The sequence below is a fragment of the Lepidochelys olivacea genome (genome assembly GCF_965140295.1).
Source record: "Lepidochelys olivacea isolate rLepOli2 genome assembly, chromosome: 1".
Classification (NCBI taxonomy): domain Eukaryota; kingdom Metazoa; phylum Chordata; order Testudines; family Cheloniidae; genus Lepidochelys; species Lepidochelys olivacea.
In genome coordinates, this window is record NC_140411.1 from 261,246,359 (window position 1) to 261,262,600 (window position 16,242).

Consider the following 16,242-nt stretch of genomic DNA (forward strand, 5'->3'; position numbering starts at 1 on the left):
ATTATTATGTTAGAGCTCACAATGAACATCCTTGCAACCTCTCAGGGGTTCTCCAGCAAAAGCAGGGAGACCTGATTATTTTTGATTATTCTAAGCTAAGCAGAGAAAAACATAAGCAAAAAAACCCATCTTTCAGGCCAGCTATATACATAGTTTTAAAAGGGCACAAGCCTAACTTCATATGTAGTTCTATGCAGGTGGTCATCTGTACTGCAGCATGGTGTGTTTTTCAGAAAAGAGGTTATTAACCAGGCTAACAAGCTGTAACTTTTTGTATTCCCTGCACTCCTCCTGAACTCTCCATGCCTCTGTGAAGTTAGTTTCATAAAGCTACTATAAACAGTTCTTGAGGAAGGAAGAGTTTTATCTTCTGAGCCCTTCTTCCATTAGTGAGCTGTTTGCCTGCCAGGTGACTTGGCTGACCTGGAATATTCTAATAAATGTCCTCACCTTGGTGTAAATCTGTGCCATATGCAGTCATTAAAGTGATCCTCAGCCTATGGCTCTTATGGAGCCCATATTTCTGGGATTATACTAATCTTGGGCAGAGTGAACAGAATGCTCATCCCAGGAGTGCTTGCCACATTGCCTGATACATACACAGTAGTACAGTGAAATTGAAAGAATAAACTGTTGATGCTAGGACCTCACCCTATGAGTCCAAGCACTTAGAACATGGAAATTGAAGGAAGAGGAGACTTACTCCAGGCTTTTTCCTAGTAACCCTGAGGGGGAGTGGTTGGAAAAGACAGACTGTGCTGAATGAATTTGCAGCCAGCCAAGACATTAAACAATCCTAAAAATGTAGGACTGAAAGGGACTTCAGTAGGTCACCTATTCCAGTTCTCTGCACTGAGGCAGAAGTAAGTGTTGTCTAGACCAGCAGTTCTCAAACTTCATTGCACCATGCCCCCCCTTCTGACAAAAATTACTATGACCCCAGGATGGGGGTGTGACGGGTTGGATCAGAGAAACCCCTTGGGTCTGCCAACTGATGTGCCAAGACTACTTCTGCCCCTGCTTTCCCTGCCAGCTTGGGACTCCAGCACTCCGTCTTGCTGAGCCAGACGCGCCAGTCTGCTGCAACACAGACCCAGGGTGCCCCAAAGCTGCAGACTTAACTGAAAGCAACTTAAGACGTGTTCCTGTCTTTAACACTCAGATGCCCAACTCCCAATGGGGTCCAAACCCCAAATAAATCCATTTTACCCTGTATAAAGCTTATACAGAGTAAACTCGTAAATTGTTCGCCCTCTAAGACTGATAGAGAGAGATACACAGTTGTTTGCCCCGCCCCGCCCCCCCCGGTATTAATACATACTCTGGCTTAATTAATAAGTAAAAAGTGATTTTATTAAATACAGAAAGTAGGATTTAAGTGGTTCCAAGTAGTAACAGACAGAACAAAGTGAATTACCAAGCAAAATAAAATAGAACACGCAAGTCTTTGTCTAAGAAAACTGAATACAGATAAAAACCTCACCCTTAGAGGAATTCCAGTAAGCTTCCTTTTACAGACTAGTCTCCTTCTAGTCTGGGTCCAGCAATCACTCACACCCCCTATAGTTACTGTCCTTTGTTCCAGTTTCTTTCAGGTATCCTTGGGGGTGGAAAGGCTCTCTCTTTAGCCAGCTGAAGACAAAATGGAGGGGTCTCCCACAGGCTTAAATAGACTTTCTCTTGTGGGTGGAGACCCCCTCCTCTCTCCTATGCAAAGTCCAGCTACAAGATGGAGTTTTGGAGTCACATGGGCAAGTCAAATGACCACTCATGACTCAGAACTTAAAGGTAGCAGTCATGGCTCACATGCTAGCTTGAACATCCTCATGTAGACTTCTTATGTGGAATGGCGCCTCCCAAGATCGATTTTTCGTGAGAGCTTCTTGATTGGGCACTTAATTTGTACATTCCTTTCTGAAGAAGCTGACCAAATGCTTTACTAAGGCTACTTAGAAATCAAGCAAGTGCATAGCCAATATTCATAACTTCGAATACAACAATGACACATGCATACAAATAGGATTAATAGATTCAGTAGATCATAACCTTTACAGATATGTTACATGACACATGTAGCATAAAACATATTCCAGTTATGTCATATATACATTCATAAGCCTATTTCCTTAAAGTCTTATGGGGGCACCATCACAGGGGGACCAAAGCCCAAGCCCATCCTAGCCCTGCCACCCTGGTTGGGTGGGAGGGACGGACACAAAGCTGAAGCCCAAGGGCGTCTGTCCTAGGCAGGGAGCATGTAACCTTAGGGCTCCTTCCCAGGGCGGTGGGGCTCAGGCGTTGGCTTCAGCTCTAGGCACCACAAGTCTAACGCCAGCCTTGGCAACCCCATTTAAATGGGGGTCTTGATTCAGTTTGGAGTCCCGACCCACAGTTTGAGAACCCCTGATCTAGACCATCCCTGACAGGTATTTGTCTAATCAGTTCTTTAAAACCTTAAATGACTGAGATTCCACAATCTCCTTACATAATTTGTTCCAGTGCTCAGCTACCCTTACAATTAGGAAGTTTTTCCTAACATCTAACCTACATCTCCCTTGCTTCAATTTAAGCCCATTATTTCTTGACCTGTCCTCAGTGGTTAAGGAGAACAATTTATCACCTTCCTTTATAACGACCTTTTACATACAGCGGACTCTTGCTAGAGCGCGCATCACTTTAACGTGGATTCGCAGTGATGGATCCCAAATTTAAATATTTAAATTAAATTGGGATCCATGGTAACACGGTCCCCACGTTAACGCGGTACTGCGCATGGATCTCGAACCCTGCGTTCTAGCAAGGGTCCAGTGTACTTTAAGGCTGTTTTCATGTCCCACCCTCAGTCTTCTCTTCTCCAAACTATACAATTTTTTCAGTCTCCTCATGGGTTTCTAGACCTTTAACCATTTTTGTCACTCTCCTCTGGACTTTCTCCAGTTTATTAATCGAGTGGAAGAATTACTTCTCCTGTCTTGCTTGCAACAATCCTGCTAATACATTCCAGAAGGGTGTTTTCTTTTTTTGTAACAGTATTACATTGTTTGCTCATATTTAGTTTGTGATCCACTATAACCCCCAGATCCCTTTCTGCAGTATTCCTTCCTAGACAGTCATTTCCCAATTAGTATTTGTGCAATTGATTATTCTTGCCTAAGTATAGTCACTTTAAATTTGTCTTTATTGAATTTCATCCTATGTAATTCAGACCATTTCTCCAGTTTTTCAAGATCATTTTGAATTCTATTCCTGTCTTCCAAACTGCTTGCAACCCCTCCCGGTTTGATATAATCTGCAGACTTTATAGTGTACACTTTATACCATTATCCAAATCCTTTATGAAGGTATTGAATAGAACTGGACCCAGGACAGATCCCTGTGGGACTCCACTCGATATGGCCTTCCAGCGTGATTGTGAACCTTTGATAACTATTCTCTGAGTAGAGTTTTCCAGTCACTTGTGCACTCACCATATAGTAAGGTTCACCCATCTTATACCATCATTACTTAGCAAGCATGTTTGTATTGATACATGACAAACACACTGGAACACAAAATTTGCAGTGGAGTGTTAAGTCAACACTCAAACTCTGCAGTTGGCTGGCTGTTTTGTTCACTGTTATGGTGGCTCTCCAGTTTTGCAGGGCAGAGGATTGTTGCACTAGAGCAGAGATAGTCAATTATTTTTTGTCAAAGTCTGAATTTCTTGACCAAGGTATATCCAAGGCCCAGTCTCCAGAGAGAGCTTTTTTCATACTGCAATAACAATAATGACAATAATAACTAAATAAAAAAGATTTCATGGGCCATTCAAAAGTATCTGGTGGTTTGGATTGGCCCACGGTCCACCTATTCACTACCCCTGTACTAAAGTGTGAACAGGCAATGCACAGTCTCATTATCGTGTCCCCTTTCTGCTCCTGGGACCATGGCACTGCTTTGTTGCCTCATCACTCCTTGAGGAGAGGGTGCCTACATCAAAATATATATGCATTAAATGGGCACCTTACTCTAAAGTGTCAGGTACTGGACATAGTCAAAGCTGAGATCCTAAAGGCAACTGAATGAGCCAGTGGCTAGGGCCCTGTGAAATCTGCGTTAATGCGAACATGGGCGGAATCAAAACAATAACAGACTCCAGCGTGCTGTGTGTTTTTTAAAAATAAATAAATAAAAATCTGGCATTATATAAAAAATAGATGCTTGGCAGTAGAAAATGAAGCTTGATGAAACCTACTTGCACAAATTTTGTACCGTGTGGGAATTTTCAAAGACTCGTGTGTACACACAATGAGAATGCTTTTTCACGTTTCACCACCACCGTAGGTTAACTGACTGTTGCTTAGACACGTGGCCCGCTACTACTAGTGCGGTTCCCCCCCATGGTTCAGTACATGATTTAGCATGTCTAAAAGGCATTCTACAACTGGAAAATGCTCATCCAAAAAGCTAAGAAACATTATGCTGACACCAAAGGGAAGAGCTAGTCAGTTTCCCTAATGACATCTATGAATTGGGCAGTATGATGATCTGAAAATGCGGTCAACATACAATAGACTGGACCTGAAAAGATACCTGCAACGATCATCTAATGTCAAAAAACCATCTGAAGAATCGAGCCACATATGACTAGAATCATTGAGATTCTCACTCTCTACAGAGAACAATTGCAGACAGTATGAAATCTGCAGATGCCAGAGGGGAGTTTGTTGAAGATTTTGTTGTGGTCTGTGCCGAGGCTGATATCTCATTGGAAAAAATGACGCTTCCATGTTTCCTCTTAAAACACTGCCGGAGGGATCGGGGAGTGGGAATTGTCTGAAAATGAAGCGGCACATTGGCAGTTTAACCTGCTGTGTGTTTATCAGGAGCACATGGTGGCATTGCTGGCCAAAATCCATGGGGAAAAGATTTCCTTGGTGATCGACGAGACAACAAATATCTGAGAGTGCAGTGTGCTAAATATAGTCATAGGTATATGTTTTTTATTTTATTTTACTATGATAGATACTTAAGTAGATGCTTTTTTATAATGTGTGTATTGACCTTTAGGAAAATCTTTTATATTTAGAAAAGACTAATCACTTCTGTGATTTAAAGTACAGATAATTTAAGAAAAAAACATTTACGATGCTATGACCCCTTAAAATAGTCCTTAAAAAAAAAAAAAGTACCACATTAGAATTTGAGCTATTCTATAAAAAATACTTATTTAATTTTATCAAGCACTTCATATTTAATATGCATGAGGAAATTAAATTCCGTATTGCAATGCACCTGTAATATGTATTTTAAAAAAAATCTTTTTAACATTAAATGATACTATAATGATTTTGAAGCTGGATTTTTTTCCATTACTGAATTTTAAGTTTGTTTAATGAACTCCTCCACTGACAAACAAGTTGAAAAATTATGACCACAGAATGTATTTTTTTTTTTTCGGGTGTTGAAGGTCAGTACTATTTGATGTTATAGTCATGGAGAGCTGCAACACTCCACATTCTCACAGGCTGTTCTGGTGTCAATGATTAGGAACCAGTTCACCACACTAATGTTTGGGCAGTTGTAACTGACAAGGCAGCATACTGCATCAAAGCATACAGAGAAACACTGAAATGTGTCATGCCCAACAGTATACATGTGACATGTCTGTGTCAGATAGATAATCAGTCTGATAAGTGAGATGTGGCTGCATTGTCACTTCTTTAGTGATGTGGCATCTTTCATTACTTGGATGAAATCTGCCTTCTTCAAAAAGTCATCCAGAAAATGAAGATGGGTTGCTTTTCTTAAGTCCAAAGGTGATGTGCACATCACGAAGGTCCCCCTGAAGCAGTACATATAAGATGAAATAGCTGGTTTCAAGCAGTAAAATATCATGCAGATCACACTGATCTCTACAAGGACATTTTTGAAAAAAGAAGTCCTTAGCACAGGCTGTGACAAACCTTTTGGCATTACTTAGCAGTCAGGAGAAATCAGACTTGCTGACACTTAAGACAGCTTTCATATCTGAAGCTTTCCCCAAACTGATAACACCCCTGACCATCTTTGATGGTACCCACTGCCCTACAGCTGTTTCAGATTTCAATATTATGGAAGACATGGGGTTTCACTTGGTTTCTGGAACAGACAAAACTTGGGGGTTTGGTGAAGAAACTGAAAGACTCTTGGATGACTTCTCCATAAGAGAGAAGAAAAATACCCTGGACAATATGGATGAAACCTATCAGCTTGCTTTTAACAAATTCCAAACACTGAGATGTCCATCCAGCAAAAGACGTGTATTGACAGGCAGATTCCAGCCACGCAACACAACATTGATCAGTACAGCAAGCTATCACCTTTTGCCCACTCCTCATCAGAATTGTATGAACCAGTGGCTTGTGTTTCTGCGCAACACTCAGAATGAGTACATCCCAGATCCACTGGATCTTTGTTCCTTCATAGCCTTCCAGTAAGCACAAGTGCCTAGAGTAGCAGAGGTTGCCCTACCTTAGATCTTCCTCCCTGTCAGCTCTCTAGACGCAGCTAGAAGCTATAGTAAATATAAAAATCTACTTACAGACAAGAGGGAATCACTTTCTGAGGCAAACACTAAAAGGATAACCATAATGTACCACAATGGAGATGTCTGCTGGAGATGGCAAAAATGTTATTTAAGTTTGTCAATTTATAATGCTACTCACCAATAAACAGTTGACTGTGAAATTATTTAATCCAATTTGAAATTAATTTAATCATTCTTTCAGAATATAGGCGCTTGAAAGTAGCAAGTTTAAGTTAGAATGGCAGCAATGACTGCTGCAAGGATGGATTATTTTATGTTTAGTGCATTATTTTTATTTTTTAATCAAATGTGATTTTAGTTAAATTGACACTGTTACAGGCTCTTACTTCTGTGTACTTGTGTTACTGTACAGCAATGTAAGTGGTCATATGACTGCTACTTTAAAAAGTGATTTAAAATGTTACTTTTACTGTGTAGTGTATATCTGCAGGATGTTTTGTTTAAATTGTAGGGGTTTTTTTTGTAAAATCCATTTTCCCCATTGCAATCTAATACTGAAAATTTCTATGCATTTATAATAAGGCTACTTAATAATGTAGCAAACAATTTTAATTAAAAACATAAAGATAGAATTTTTTTAATGGAAAAAAATGAAATCCAAAAATAATAAATCCCAAAATCCACAATAATAAAATGGATTTCATAGGCCCCAAATGGTCTCATCCAGTATTGTAGGTGTCATACTAGATTATATGGGCAGTTATATGATGTGGTGTTACTATATGAGCCTTGAGTTCATGCATGGATTTCTGCAATTGAGGTCAGAACAGACCACAAACTTTTAGAGGAGTTGATAATATTTGACACTTTGTGTTCAAAGCATAGTAGAAGCATGAATCCCCACATCACCTCTGTGCAGTAGATAATTAATTATCACCATTTTTACTGCTGGAGAATGAAGTGAATTATATGACTTGCCCAGGACCAGAAAGCAAGTCAATGATAGAGCCAGGATGACATCTCAGGACTCCCAAACCTTGTGCTTATGGGTTTCCCTGTCTTCCTTTCTCTCTGCCAGCTCTCCCTTTTTCTTCTGCCTTCTCAAAATAGAATTTTGTTTCCAGTGAGTAGGAGTTGTCCTGTGATATCTTGAGCACTCTGGCCCCACTGGGAGGAGGGAGACTTTTATTTTTATACATGTGTTCACATTCCTGAGGAGTTACACCATTATGTTGTCAATCCTGGACTGGAAGTGGAGTGGGAGTTAGCCACACTCAGCACTTGTTGGCTCGGTCATTGGTCAGTTGCAGACTGTTAGACATAATCACAAACAATTTCCTCTGCTCTCCATCATGGGAAATGTGCAGTATTTCTAGTTAGGTGCCTGTAACAGGAGACAACTGATGGGGAAGTGAAGTGTGGGAAACGCACATCTTTAAGAACACAGGACTGTTCAGAAATCTCCAAGCAAGGACTTACTTTCCCCATCAGCAGACTACCACTGGGAATGTTAAAATGCCAATAATGATCCTGGGGACCCAGCCTACCCTTTGCTAACATGGCTCATGAAACCATATAACAGCCACCTCGACAGCACCTAGGAGCACTTCAGCTTCAGGCTCAGCAGCTGCAGAATGACAGTTGAATGTACCTTTAGTCGTTTGAAGGGTCGCAGGCATTGTCTACTTACAAGATTAGACCTCAGTGGGGGGAAAAAAAAATCCCAATGCTTATAGTTTCCAGCTGTGTGCTGCATAATATCTGTGAAGCAAAGGGGGAAAAGTTTACCCCAGGGTGGAGGTGGAGTGAATGGCTATCTGCTGAATTTGAACAGCCAGATACAAGGGCTATAAGAAGAGCTCAGCACGGAGGTGTGTGGCTCAGGGAGGCGTTGAAAGACCATTTTAATGGGGGCCAAGGTAGTGTGTGTTGCTCTACCTGGCCTTGCTCTTTTGCAGCCCAGTATGAATCTTGTAGTGAGTTCTGTATGTGTAAGAATATAACATTGCCAATGCACATATTAATATTGTCTGAGAATGATGGTGTGGGTTCTGTGACAAAATGAAGTAATAGGAAATTGGTGGGTGTCAGACATGTTCTGCACCAGCCAGCATATTTTGTGAACTCAAAAAGTTGATTTTATGTTCCAGAAAACAGAATTTTATTTTGCAACATGAACCGGGGGAAAAAAATTAGAGCTTTGTGTTCCCTTAATTTATTAAGTTCTATAACTTATGAACAGTCAGGCACACATACACCAACCGTGTCTTTCACGGTTTGGTGTATGTGCGGCTGTGATTGTCTTTAAATTCCCGCAGATTGGATTGGTAGGGGGTAATGCAGGTTCCCTGATGCCATGTGGAATGTCAAGGGGTGGTGTAAGAAGATCCCAACATTGAGTTGTCTATGGGTTGCAGATGGAGGCGAGCCCGGGATTCTTGGACCTGCAGGTCTACCAGAGTCTGTAGCATTTGTTTGCTGCCTGGGAAGCCCCATTATGTCCCGATGCATCTCCCTTTCCTTGTCCTACTTGGACTCCTGGGCCTTCCTCCTCTCCACTCTTTCCTTCTCCATGCGGTCATCCTCCAGGCTTTGGTCTCGTTCTCTGATGCAGCACAGACTTGCAGCATCTTCTGGAACATGTCATCCTGAGTCCTCTTCTTTTTCCTCCTTATCTGGCTTAGATGTTCTGTAGGTGTGGAGGGGAAGACTCTGGCTTTGTGTACGCTACCTCGCTTTTAGCGACACGGTTGTGCTGCTACAGCCATGCTGCTAAAAGCCGCACAGTGTAGCTGCTGTTTGTCGGCAGGAGAAAGCTCTCCTGGCAACAAAAAAACTTCCATTCTCCATAAGCGGCAGCAGTTTTGTCGCTCTCCTGCCAACAAAGTGCTGTTAACACTGGCACTTTTCATTAGTAAAACTTTTGTCATTTGGGGAGATGTTGTTTTTTAACACCCCTCAACGACAAAAGTTTTGTCGACGAAGTTCCAGTGTAAACAAAACCTCTGAAGGCCACAATACCAGTAGCTGCAGACACAACACACGGGGTACCATTTTCAGTGTATTCACAACGGAAATCAAACTGTAGGATACTGAACTCACTCTCCTTGATCCCCACAAGGTGTAAGCACTGCATTCTCACTTCTCCTTGGGATTGATACAGCCCTGCGCCAGTCACAGCACCAGCCATGGTGAGTATGGCTCTCAGGAGGGATGGGGTGGGCTTGTATAGGGCAATGGAACTGAATACTAGCACCATTTTCCACCCCCAGTGGTGGTTTTAGCTGATATCTCACTCCTGAGGATAACAGAGGCAGCTGCTGCTGGTGTCTGTGGCACCTGGGTCTATATGCTGGTAGCCTGTGTACGGCAATCTTGACTCTACGCTGGTTGGAGAGGTGGTGTTAAGTTGTCATAGTGGAGCAGTTACACTGGTGGGAACAAAATTTTAAGTATAGGCACAGGCACAGCTAGGTCGGTGTTTGTGGGTGTGCAACAGGAGTGTTTCACGTGGCGCTGCCCTTATCTTGAGTGCTTTTTTTTTTTTTTTTGGTAGCAATTGCAACTGTTTCCTGAGGTTCGTTTCTCTCCTCTCTGTGGGACTGTCTCTGCTCTCATGCCGTGACTGGCTTTTCCATGTGGGTCAGATGTTTATGAGCACAGGAGTCTGGATGGATGAATCTTTCCAATAACTATTTCTGGAGATGAGACTTGAATAGCAGTATTCCTTCCCTAGTAGAGTAAAATACACCAGTGATATTAGCTGTTTATTACATCATATTGCTTACAGAATTATCTGTGTGTTATGATGCAGAGTTATGGCCATGTAGCCATATGTCTTGGTGACAGCACTGTGGGGCCAAGTAACTCTCTTGTTGGGTCTGGATAGTCAAGGTGCTATTGCCCTTCCTGAAGCATATTGTTTTAGTTCCATTTTGGTAGTAATTAGCTAATGGGTTCTCCAGGAAATCCCTCTGCCTCACCAGCTCTCCCCTCTGGGTTCAATAATACTAGATCCCCATATCTCAAAACACTTCAGACAGCTGGATTCCTCCTCCTGGAAAGAAAACAGCTTTTAAAATGCTGTGTACCATTGGAGCTTTCTGACTAGTTAGGGGTTTCTGACATTCATATTTGTTAAATGCAGAAAAATTACATTAATCTTGAGATCTTCAATTAACAAGTCAGTTGATTCAAAAATTAAGACTTCTGCATCTGAGTTACATCTGCTAGGTTGCAAATAAGGTACTATGTGTAAAAAGATAGAAAGTTAAGAGCATAATCTGTTATGTCAAATATTTCATAATCCATGGGAAATGGCTCAAAAGTGCATTGCAAGCTTGAGTCCTCTAGGTTACACCCCAGGGTTGAGAAACAACAAATATTTAACAAAATCAGGAGTTCTAGAAACCAAGCAGGACTGAATGAAAAAACATCTTTCATAGATTTAGGCCAGAAGGGACCTTCACATTAATCTAATTTGACCTCCTGCACGCTGCAGGCCACAGAACCTCGCGCACCCACTCCTGTAGTAGACTCAGAACATCTGGTTAATTTACTGAAATCCTCAAATCATGATTCAAAGACTTCAAGTTACAGAGAATCCACCAGTTACATTAGTTTAAACCTGCAAGTGATCTGTGTCCCATGATGCAGAGGAAGGCAGTTAGGTTTTTTGCCCCCACTGATCCCTGTGGAAGCCTGTCCCAGAAGTTCACTCCTCTGATGGTTAGAAATTTTCATCTAATTTCAAGCCTAAACTTGTTGATGGCCAGTTTATATCCATTTGTTCTTGTGTCAACATTGGCACTTAACTTAAATAACTCCTTTCCCTCCCTGGTATTTATCCCTCTGATGTATTTAGAGAGAGCAACTATATCTCCCCTCAGCCTTCTTTTGGTTAGGCTAAACAAGTCAAGGTCTTTGAGTCTCATCTCATAAGGTAGATTTTCAATTTCTCTGATCATCCTAGTAACTCTTCTCTGTACCTGTTCCAGTTTGAATTCATCTTTCTTAAACACCGGAGACCAGAATTGCACACAGTATTCTAGATGATGTCTCAGTGCTTTGTATAATGGTACTAACACTTCCCTGTCTCTACTGGAAATATTTTGCCTGATGCATCCTAGGACTGCATTAGCCTTTTACACGGCCACATTGCACTGGTGGCTCATAGTCATCCTGTGATCAACCAGTACACCCAGGTCTTTCTCCTCCTCTGTCGCTTCCAATTGATAAGTGCCCAGTTTATAGCAAAAATTCTTGTTAGTCCCAAGTGCCATGACCTTGTACTTTCCCCTGTTAAATTTCATCCCATTTCTATTACTCCAGTATTCAAGGTCATCCAGATCTTCTTGCATGATATTCTGGTCATCCTCCATATTGGCAAGTTCTCCGAACTTTGTGTCATCTGCAAATTTTATTAGCACACACCCATTTTTTGTGCCAAGGTTATTATAAAAATGTTAAATAAGATTGTTCCCAAGACCAATCCTTGAAGAGCTCCACTCCAGCCTGACAGTTCACCTTTCAGTATGACCTGTTATAATTCCTTGTTTAGCAAGTTCCTTATCCATCTTTCAATTCTCATATTAATCCCCATCTTCTCCAGTTTAACTAATAATTTCCCAGGTGAAAATTTACTGAAATCCAGATAGATTAAAACTATTGCATTTCCTTTGTTGAAAAAAAAATCCGTTATCTTCTTGGTGATCAGGTTGGTCTGGCATGATCTACCTTTTGTAAAACCATGTTGTATTTTATCCCAATTGCCATTTAGGCTATGTCCTTAGCTACTTTCTCTTCCAAAATTTGTTCTGAAACCTTGCATACAATTGAGGCCAAACTAACAGGCCAGTAGTTTCCTGGTCATATTTTCCCCCTTTCTTAAAACTAGGTACTGCAGTCACAGGGTCCGACCCCCAAGTTTTCAGATTCATTAAAAATTCTTGCAATTGGGTTTGTAATTTTGTGCCAGTTGCTTAAATATTCTTGGATGGCGATTATCTGGGCCCCCCAGTTTAGTTCCATGAAACTGTTTGAGTTTGACTTCCACCTCAGATGTGGCAATTTCTACTTCCATATCCTCATTTCCATTAGTTACCCTGCTACTACTCCTAAACTCCTCATTACCCTTATTAAAAACTGAGGCAAAGTATGTGTGTTGGGCCATGCCTAGATTATCTTTAATCTCTACCCCATTCTCAGTGTTCAGCCAATCCCACTTTTTTTCTTTTTCTTTTTCTTTATATGGCTATAGAACCTTTTACTGTAAGTTTAATTTCTTTTGCAAGGTCCAACTCTGCTTGGCTTTTGGTAGTTCTCACTTTTTCTCTATACTTTCTGACCTCCAGCAGGTATCTTTCCCTGCTGATCCATCCCGTCTTCCATTCTTTGTAGGCTTCTGCTTTCTCCTAATAACCTGTTTGAGATCCAGCTTAGGTTGCATCCCTTCCTTATGATTTTTTTTCCCTTTTTTGGGTGCAGGCTTCAGACAGTTTCTGAAACTTTGACTTAAGGAAATAACTAAGAATTACTTTCCTTCTCTGCTGCTGCCCTGCCACAGATCCATTTCTGTCCTGTCCCAGCTGTCTCACTGCAGTCCATTCTTTCCTCTCAGTCCTTCACCAGGAGCAGAGCTTGATGCATCCTCAGGCAGAGCACCATCGACTACCAGCAAATCCTTCTAACACTCAGACTTCTCTGTTTAGTGCCTCCATGCAAACCAGCTGTGAGTTCTTGCTGTGATTCAAGGTTTTGCTGCCCCAAAGAGTTGTGGGATTTGGATGAGTCCCAAACTGTGGATGGATTTTGGGTCCCAGATAGGAAAGGTTGAAAATCACTGAACTAAAAATACAGTGTATGAGCAGTGGGGCTGAGTTATTGTTGGTCTCAAATCCTTATCTTTTGATTATCCTGAGATGTGTTTAATCCAGCACTGAAGTTGAGAATTCAGTGTGTTTTGTTGCATTAATTCTCTCACTAAAAGGAAAGAGCTGCAGGACAGTGCCAGCAGGTGCCATTTTGCATAAAAGTGGAAGTACTGTTAAATTAGGAGAACCTATGTTCTTAACCTTGATAACTTGCACAATTCCATGTTTGAGATTTGTACAAAAGAATAATTGTGTAGACCAGACAATAAGGAATATAGCAAAATTCCATCTGCCAGCTCAGACTGTGAGACGTGCACTTCTGCACAATTGAAACATACAGTTACATATGCGCATGTGCAAACACCTAGCTTTAAACCTTTTAACTTTAAAGGAATGATATCAACTTGCCAGCTAGTTAGTTTTTGTGGATTCCTGCTAACTCTTGTGATTTATTATATTTTCCCCATTTTAATTTTCCCCTGTTGCTGTATGAAAGATGCACACAAACAGAATGGGAATCCAACTGCCTAATTATACATCTTTAAACTATAATATTCTAAGGTATTACTTGTAAAACATAGTAGGTATAATAACTTTTCAAACAAGTGTAATTTTTTTAAAAGTAGCTGTCCCTCTAAAATGACTTTGATTTTTTCGAGCACAGCCTAATGGCTGTTCCGCATGGAATACTAACAGTCTGCCAAGTCTGAAATCTGCTACTCCAGTTTTATGTAAATTAAGTGTGTGGCGGGGGGCCTGGGGAAGTGTAGCAATATTTTTTTCAAGTGGAAAATGTGTCCTATTTTCCTCACTTGCCTAAGACAAGTGACTGAACTGATTTACCCCAACTTCCGAGACATTTTAGTTTTGAGCTAAGATGAGGTCTACGAAGAAAAACATTTCAGAAAGTTACAAGCAACATGAAAGAGGGCTTGGTACTTAAATAAAGCAAAGGTTCCCAAACTGTGGACAACTGATGGTCTGCAAAGTTTTTCTGGCAGGTTCACAAGGTGATGCTTCTCCTTTCCAGCCACTAAACTGCGTTAAGAGAAGCTATGATGCATTACTTTCCTGAAAGTGCTTTTCCATGACAGCAATTGCTGCTATTGTCACAAGGATGTTATGTAATTGTGGCTCGGAGGGGAATGGTGACCAAGGGACGCTAATAAATAGGCTATCCTACTGAAAAAGTTTGAGAATCTCTGAACTAAATCATTTGCTACTACCGTCCTATTGTGTGGCCTTTTACTCACAAGAATATCTAATTGACAATCCAAGAGGAGTTATATGGGGATAAAGTGTGTATTGCTTCTGTCTCCATCTGGTTTGGGCTCTTTCTGTCAGAGGGAGATAGCTTTTTTGTTTTTGCTTTTTTTTCCCCCTTCAGTCACTGGGACTGCCTATCACAGATGAGCAAATCCAAGAGATGGAAGCAAACCTGGATAACATAGACTTCAAGATGGCAGCTGAGGAGGAGAAGAGGTTGCGTCATGATGTGATGGCTCACGTGCACACCTTTGCCCACTGTTGTCCAAAAGCTGCTGCTATCATTCATCTTGGAGCCACTTCCTGCTATGTGGGCGATAACACGGTAAAACAATACTCTGAGTTTGTTCTCTAGAGAGCTGCACAGAACCCACCAAATGCTGCTCACTTGACCGTTTAAAATCAGCTTACTTTTAAAAATAAAATCTCCAAATAGAATTTTTTGAAAATTTTATTTAATTTTACTTCTGGAGCTAATTCCCCCTGTTCCAATCTCATTAGAGACTATTTTAGTCAGTGCTAGCTGGAGTTCTAATTCTCCTAAACATACCGACAGCTGTAGAGCAATGCTGTGCTCTTTTGGCATGAAGCAAGATCTATCCTCAAACAACAGCACTTGTGTGTCATCTGTTGCTTTAAATTAGGGAAACTCACAATCATGTGAGTTGCGCAAAGAAAAAAAGTCTGCATGACCTGTTGGTCATGCCAGTTGGTCACCAGCTCACGGATTTGAGAAATCAAGGCCACTTTTGACATATGCAGATCATGAGCTTTCAACTGTTATATGGAAAATCTGGATTGTTTCAGTAGTAGAAGAGCTATTCAGGGTCAATAGAATGGGTAAGAATTTTATATAAAAACCCCCCACACAGTGTCCTGCTCTTCAGCATTTGCTTCTGTCAAGGGTTTGGGGGTGGCCTGTACAAAATTAATACAAAATAGTAAAGAAGGACTTGTGGCACCTTAGAGACTAACAAATTTATATCAGCATAAGCTTTCGCGAGCCACAGCTCACTTCATGGGATGCATTCAGCAATGAAGTGAGCTGTAGCTCACGAAAGCTTATGCTCAAATAAATTCCTTAGTCTCTAAGGTGCCACAAGTACTCCTTTTCTTTTTGTGGATACAGACTAACACGGCTGCTACTCTGAAACCATACAAAATAGTGTTATTCCCCAGCATGTTGCTGTCTTCCCCGACCCCTCCCAAACTCAGCACAACCACTGTTGTTCCTTTTGTTCAATGAGACTTGGTAGTGCAGTTTTGCTCTTCTCCTGTGGCAGTCCTGCATTTTGCCTGGATTTTGGCAGCTGCTTTTCCCATACCATTTGGACTCAGTTATATTTGATTGCGCCAGAGAAGGGAAAAGGAAATCTCTACTGGACTAGCCAGCCTTTTTGAAGTGAAGTCTTGAAACAGCCCTGTAGATCTGTGGCAAGTAGTGCCTGTATTTCCATATGGGGCTGTTAGGATTTAGTCTCATTCCCTTGGGGCACTAGGAATTCTACAAAAGCATGATTTCCACCCAAGAGGGTTGAAACAGGATTCATGTTGCTCTGCAGGCCCCCTTCTGGCTGATATAGAAGCAATGACATT

General features: G+C 41.2%; 1 protein-coding gene across 2 annotated transcripts in view; it reads left to right on the forward strand.

The window, feature by feature from the left end:
* Positions 1-16,242, forward strand: part of ADSL (adenylosuccinate lyase) — a gene marked incomplete at its 5' end in the record, with an annotated part of 46,379 nt that overhangs the window by 2,987 nt on the left and 27,150 nt on the right. Inside the window, 2 exons of one of the 2 annotated variants that reach the window (XM_084646774.1) lie at positions 9,630-9,699; positions 14,768-14,971. In XM_084646774.1, the coding sequence (XP_084502900.1) occupies positions 9,697-9,699; positions 14,768-14,971 (207 nt within the window). The remainder of the gene's footprint in view (positions 1-9,629; positions 9,700-14,767; positions 14,972-16,242) is intronic. The other variant, XM_084646773.1, reaches the window with a different exon arrangement.